The following is a 7,380-nucleotide window of genomic DNA, read 5'->3' as shown; positions in this document are numbered from 1 at the left end:
TTCAAGAACACCCCTGTTCATTCTTCATGCAATATGGACTTACACCAGGAAGGACATCTGGTGTAAAACTTGTGCCAAAACAACATACAGACCCATACTTGGTACTGTGCCGCCCCCAAAAGATGTGGATTTTTCTTTTTTTTTTTCTTTAAAATTTCATTATCAAACTCTAATCGCAAAGAAATGCATTTGGGATGTGACTTAAATAAATGTTCTAAATATAAAAAACAACCAAGGTACATCACACTCCCTACACTCTGTTTGTATCGCATCACTCAGCGTGTCTACAAAATAAACTCCTCAAATATTTTGGCCCCGCCTAGCTAGTGTCATAGCAACCGCTTGTCTCTTGTCAGTGAAAAATACCAACTCTGATTGAAAATAAATGATAGCTGGTCACATTGCCTCTGTCTCTTGTAGCTACTGTGGCCAAGGGGTGATGGGGTCCCAGCCATGCTTGACAGCAAGCAGGTTAAAAGCAAACAGTTTACATACGGAGTACACATATAATGTTGACAAGAAATGGCAAAACAGCCCCAAAGCAAACAGGAAGTGATGGTAGCCACAGTGGAAGAGGATCATACAAAAGAAATTCGGTATCTGGTGATGTCTAGTGTTTAAAACAGTCATTGATTTACAACAAATTTTTGCAATTGCATTAAATTGACAGTGTCAGTTCGAACTTAAATATGCTGTTAAATGAGTGTTTCTTAAATCGTCCTTTTTGCTCATTCACAACATTACTGGCAACAAACGTTCAATTACCCTGACTGGTATTTATACATTAATTGTGTTGTATAGATTTTGTCTAAATATTTGACAGCAGTCAAACATGCTAAAATATGTTGTTGAAACTTTACCCCAGTTTGGCGGAAATGCAGCTTTTATTTTGAAGGGGCCGCCTTACGTCGCATTGTGTCGATCTTGATGTCAGCAAAGGAAGGAGGGTGTGTGTGTGTGTGTGTGTGTGTGTGTGTGTGTGTGTGTGTGTGTGTGTGTGTGTGTGTGTGTGTGTGTGTTGCTAACTAGAGTGCCTTAATTGAGAGAGTGGCATCAACTCAGAACATTTTGGTTCCAACTGTGATACTGAATGAACCTTTTATGTTTTCAACATTTTTAAAAAAATCTAAGCACATACAGCAACATATCAGGTGGATACAAAATACATATGAAAATAGTTAAGCTATCAAATTTACGTTTTATTTAATTAATTTAAAGCCTGACTGATGCTTCTGCAGCTCTGTAACTCCATGTCATGCAATGACATGCGTGAAAGTTTTAAAGTGCTCTTTCTCTGGATTATGCTTTTTTTTTTCTGTACTAATTTGACTCTCAACAAGCTTTTCTTTCTACAATCATCACCTCCTATTCAAAGGTAAGCTGCACAGTTTCATCTTTTTCCAACTTTGTGTCGTAAATGTGCGGACTTTTCTGATCCATTTTAATCAGTGTGCGCACTGCAAAAACTATTTTAAAAAATATGATGTCTGACGAAGTACTGAAAGCAGAAAAGTGTCAAATCACAGCCTTTTGTGTTTGATTTAACAGGTGCAAATCAAGTTACAGCTCCGAGTCTGAGCACGATGTGAAAAACAAAACAACAAAAAAAAAACGGTCGGACTTTTAATCACGGAAATGACTCCGGTCCCACATGCGAGGGGTTTTAATTGCAACTGGATGGGACATTTTATCCGAAGTATGTATTAAATGGAAAACAATACAAAACCTTTGGGACTTTTTTGTCCGGTGACTGCGAATATCTGGTTTATACGATGACGATTTAGTTGAGTTTCACTGTACATGGGACTGAACAATAAATTGACCTAACTCGCCTCGCAAAGCGCGATAAAGGCGTCTTCCATCCCACATTACCAAATTATTCTTCTGTTCTGACCTGAAGGGAATCTGTACATCTTGAAGCCCTTGTTGTGTCTATTTGTGCATCCAAACGCACAACAACCCGTCATTTTCAGCGAATAAATAAATAAAATAGCTGCAATTCTATGCAGCTAAATGCAAACGCTATTTTGAACCCAAGATGGCACCATGAGTCACGTGACCGTTCCCCCCTCCCCTCCCGACGCGTCATGTCGCCACTCTCAATTAAGGCACTCTATTGCTAACCGCACTAGCCTGTGTGCTAGCGAGCTAAAGTTGACTGGACTACTTTCACTTTGTGACAATCAGTAGGATGAACGGGGCTTCGTGGGAAATGAAACTAGATGTCGTCATTGGCGTTGCGGGCCCTCGATAGCCGGCTCATGTAGCCTTTTAAGCTTTACCGGTGTCGATATTGAGAAGTTGTGTCGGGCGCGTGACAAACTTTGAGGCGTTAGCGCGTTAAACACGCAGCTAGCGTTAGCGGCTAGCTCGCTAGCATGGACGGCGGCGGTGGAAGCATGCAGAGCAACGACGACAGGAGCGCCGAAAAATCCATGGATGTTTATCTCAATTCAATCGGATTGCATCGGAAGAAAATCGCCAAAGATGGATCGTGCCTGTTTCGGGCTGTGGCCGAGCAGGTAACTCTGAGAAAAACGAACGTTGAGTTGAACAAAGCTAGTGCTAACTGGACACAGGTGTAAGTAGCTGGTCAGTTGTCAATGCAGGTTAATTCCTGATCACAAAAATATTCTTTTATTCTCTGAGTCGCAGTACTAGCTGTTTTTAACTGACTGCTCTGGTAAACATGATCATACAGTACTCAGAAGAAAGCTTTAATTTCAAATGCTATCCAGAAGGACTTGTCGTTAGATTAATAGGTGACTTCATAAAAGTAATCCCAGCTTTATGAAATACGTCAAACCTTTTTTTAATTGATTTTAAAATAGCTGAAATTGAGTTATTGTACCGGCACTGTTTAGGGATACTTTTATTTTGAAACGTCAATTGATATTTCATGACTGATATCTCATTCTCTTTCCGTATCGCTCACTTAGAAAGTGAAAATAATGAACGTAATGCCAACAGTTTAAATAAATCCGTACGAAATTGACATTTAAAAAATGGTAAAAAGTTCGCAGAAGAAGCGGAAACCGGAAATTGTTTAAAAAATACCGGAAGAAACGAACACGAATTTTCAAACATGACATTGATTTTTCTACTCAGTGCTGTTATTGGGAAGCACTATCTCATGTTTAAGACTAGTTTATTAAAAAAAAAATCGATTTGCAATATTGCAAAATAACAGGATGTTATTTTGAAATGTTGACTAGTCATTTAATCTCTCTCTGTCTCTCTCTGTCTATATATATAATTGATGTTTTGAAGTGTTACTTCAGAAAATAATCTTTAAATGAATTGTTACTGGTTGTGAATAATTATAAAAGTAAAACAAAGTTTGCCAAAGGGGAACACATTAACCTGAAATGTATGCACTAAAAAATGTTAAATTATTTCATTTAAAATATTTCTAGTTATCCATCCATCCATCTATCTGCTTCTGCTTTATCCGGAGTCGGGTCGCGGGGGCAGCAGCTCAAGCAAAGCTGCCCAGACCTCCCGATCCACACACACCTCCCCAGCTCCTCCGGGGGAACCCCAAGGCGTTCCCAAGCCAGCCGAGAGATGTAGTCCCTCCAGCGTGTCCTGGGTCTTCCCCGGGGCCTCCTCCCAATGGGACGTGCCCAGAACACCTCTTCAGCGAGGCGTCCAGGGGGCATCCGGAAAAGATGCCCGACTTCTAAATTTTGTGAATATTGAATTTTGAAATAATTTAAAACTTTTTCCTTTAACATTTATCAGTTGATCTTGAATATAAGTATTTCCTAGTTGCAACCCTGTTATTTTAAAATAAGTAATGTTCTGTCCTTATAACTGTCATTTTAAGCTGAATTCTCACTTTCTCGGATATGTATACCTGTATGTCATGCTCTATAACTGACTAACCAGCATGTGACATTCACGGTTAGCCATGAACGTGAGAACTTAACCTGCTGCATTTGTTTGAAAATCCTACCAATGTTATTAAAAAAAAAAGTCCAGGACACAATGACAGTATGGTATTTGGGTTCTTCACTCCCACCTCAATCCTTTAAGGTTTTCTGAAGGTATGGATAAAGTTTAAATCCGTGACCCATCCAGGATGTGAATGTGAGAGCAGAGCTTTAGAATATAAAATGTCAACTACAGGGATGAGATGTTGATTAATCAAATAACCATTTTGGATTGAGTCTGTGCGCTTTTATTACTGCCTGTTAATCAGTGTTGGGTGAACTTTGACCTTGTGTAGGTGCTGCACTGCCAAAGCCTTCACACTGAAGTCCGGGCCAAATGTGTGAAGTTCTTGAAAGAGAACCGAGAGACCTACGAGGCTGTACGTGTAAAGTATGATTTGACTTTCCTGTTGTGACTCGCTGTGACGTCAGCAGCTGCTCTCCATGACTTTGTGTTTATTTTTAAATCAAGCTGACAGGATCTGATTGGCCATTGATGAGAGATGGAACTTTTTGAATCTGTGGGCTTTCCACCAGTCCAGCCATTCATTTTGCAAACAAAAATCCAAACATGAAAAACTGTACCGGTTTCAATCAATTTTGTCTGTTTTTGAGCTGAAATGAATTGTTTAGTTGATTCAGAAGAGAAATGATCCTCAGTGACTTTGATCCACGAATATTCATTTCAGCTGTTTTTAACTTGCTGTCTCGAGTTTAGTGCACAGCCTACTGTTAAAATTGTGTACTGCAGCTTTTATGGTGCATCCAAAAAGTTTTCACAGCGCTTCACTTTGCCACATTTTGTTATGGTACAGCGTTATTCCAAAATGGATGAAATTCATTTTCCCCTCAAAATTCTACACACAAAACCTCATAATGACAATGTGGATTTTTTTATTTTATTTTATTTATTTTTTAGATTTTTGCAAATTTATGGAAAAACAAAACTAAGAAGTCACATGTTCATAAGTATTCACATGGCCTTTGCCATGAAGCTCAAAACTGAGCTCAGGTGCTTCCTGTTTCCACTGATCATTCTTGAGATGTTTCGACAGCTTAATTGGAGTTCACCAGGGCTAAATTCAGTTGACTGGACATGATTTGGAAAGGCACACACCTGTCTACATATAAAGTTCCGCAGTTGACAGTGCATGTCAGAGCACAAACCAAGCATGAAGTCAAAGGTCTCGAGGTACAAATCAGTGGAAGGTTACAGAAACATTTCTGCTACTTTGAAGGTCCCAATGAGCACAGTGGCCTCCATTATTCATAAATTGAAGAAGTTCAGGTCCACCAGGACCCTTCCTACAGCTGATCGCCCGTCTAAACTGAGCGATCGGGGGAGGAGGTGACCAAGGATCTGATGGTCACTTTCCAGAGCTCCAGCATTCCTCTTTGGAGAGAGGAGAACCTTCCAGAAAGACAACCATCTCTGCAGCAATCCACCAATCAGACTTGTATGGTAAAGTGGCCAGACAGAAGCCACTCCTTAATAAAAGGCACATAGCAGCCCACCTGGAGTTTGACAAAAGGCACCTGAAGGACTCTCAGACCACGAGAAACAAAATTCTCTGGTCTGATGCGACAAAGATTGAATTCTCTGTTGTGAATGCCAGGTGTCATGTTTGGAGGAAACCAGGCACCATCCCTACAGTGAGGCATTGTGGTGGCAGCATCATGCTGTGGGGATATTTTTCAGCAGCAGGAACTGGGAGACTAGTCAGGATTGAGGGAAGATGAATGCAACAATGTACAGAGACATCCTGGATGAAAACCTGCTCCAGAGCGCTCTTGACCTCAGACTGGGGTGACGGTTCATCATTCAGCAGGACAATGACCCTAAGCACACAGCCAAGATATGAAAGGAGTGGCTTCAGGACAACTCTGTGAATGTCCTTGAGTGGCCCAGCCAGAGCTCAGACCTGAATCTGATTGAACATCTCTGGCGAGATCTGAAAATGGCTGTGCACCAACGCTACCCATCCAACCTGATGGAGCTTGAGAGGTGCTGCAAAGACGAATGGGCAAAACTGCCCAAAGATAGGTGCACCAAGGTTACGGCATCACATTCAAGAAGACTTGAGGCTGTAATTGCTGCTAAAGGTGCATCAACAAAGTATTAAGCAAAGGATGTGAAAAATGTACATGTGATTTCTAAGTGTTTTATTTTTACAAAAAACAAAGCTTTTTTCATGTTGTTGTTATGGGGTGTTGTGAGTATTTTGAGGGGAAAATGCATTCACTCCATTGTTGATTAAGGCTGTAACACAACAAAATGTGGAAAAGTGAAGCGTTGTGAATATTTTCCAGAAGCATTGTATTTATAAATATGACCTGAAGGTCAACCACACAAATGATGTGGAGCAAAATATCTTAAACTGTATTTAAACTGTTTTATGTCTGCAGCCCATCAAGTTTACTGTTTGTATGCAGGGCTGCAATTTTAGTTTTAAATGTAATGTTTGACACAAGAAAAATGTTTTCAGCGTTCTTATTTTTTTCTTAGCAACATGAGAATCCTAAAAATATCGTGATGGAGAAAAAGCCTTCGTGGATGTTAAAGAAATCGCTCATGTCCTCTGTTTCAGTTTATTGAAGGTGATTTTGAGGAATATCTGTGCAAACTTCAAGACCCGCAGGTAAATATACACTGTCAAATGATGATTAGGACACTAACAAACCAGTCGACACCAAAACCGCTTTGAGGAGCACGAAGGTTTCAAGAGAGTCTTAAAAAAGAAAGCAACCCAACTGGGAAATGCTTCATCCCAATGCATTTTGTTGTCATGATAGCCAAAGGTTTTCACTGAATACATGGTGACAGCACATTTTGTACTAAATCCAGGGCCTGGTTTCATAAAGCACTCTAATCTTTTTGTTTACTCAACTTACTTATTTGACCAAGGTTAGTCGCCCAGCATTAGCCGTATAATCTCAGTTTCACATCAACGGCTAAACTTGTAGATTAGCTGTCTAAAGTTAGTCGAAAATATTCACGGGCATAAGCGGCCTCGCCACTGCCGTTGCTAATAAACACCTCCAATGTGCAACAGTTTTGTTTAATTCGGGTTGGTTGTGGGCTGCAAACATGGCCGAGTCTGCCGCACCAAAGGAGAAGCACTTCTGGCCTCTGCATCCGTAAACATCTACAAAGGACTGTTCTGGTCCCGGAACACCCGCGCCCTCCACAAGGCTGTCCTTCCTTCCTGCTCCATCAATTGGTGGTACATGATAGCTGCCATTTTTGAGGTAAGACACTGAAACTTTGTCGACTAAAATAAGATTAGCCTTCTCTGTAGCAGGCTAAAAATCTTACTCGGCTAACGTGAAACTTTAGCCGACTAAGGCTTTGTGTAATGACTAACATCAAAAGATGAGTCGTCTAAGTGAGTTTAGTCGACTAAAGGAGGTTAGACCGCTTTATGAAACTGGGCCCAGGGGTCTA

The 7,380-nt window shown here is 40.6% G+C and overlaps 1 protein-coding gene across 7 annotated transcripts in view; it reads left to right on the top strand.

Moving 5' to 3' along the window:
- The first annotated feature begins 2,122 nt into the window (after positions 1-2,122).
- The window catches only part of otud4 (OTU deubiquitinase 4), a 30,412-nt gene continuing 25,154 nt past the window's right edge, over positions 2,123-7,380 (top strand). For all 7 annotated transcript variants that reach the window (XM_034164435.1, XM_034164441.1, XM_034164437.1 and 4 more), the window contains exons 1-3: positions 2,123-2,522; positions 4,232-4,315; positions 6,524-6,574. In XM_034164435.1, the coding sequence (XP_034020326.1) occupies positions 2,379-2,522; positions 4,232-4,315; positions 6,524-6,574 (279 nt within the window). In that variant the 5' untranslated portion in view covers positions 2,123-2,378. The remainder of the gene's footprint in view (positions 2,523-4,231; positions 4,316-6,523; positions 6,575-7,380) is intronic.

Source organism: Thalassophryne amazonica, chromosome 23, assembly GCF_902500255.1.
Source record: "Thalassophryne amazonica chromosome 23, fThaAma1.1, whole genome shotgun sequence".
Classification (NCBI taxonomy): Eukaryota; Metazoa; Chordata; class Actinopteri; order Batrachoidiformes; family Batrachoididae; genus Thalassophryne; species Thalassophryne amazonica.
The sequence above is the reverse complement of the archived record's forward strand: the minus strand, read 5'-3'. Positions and strand labels throughout refer to the sequence as shown.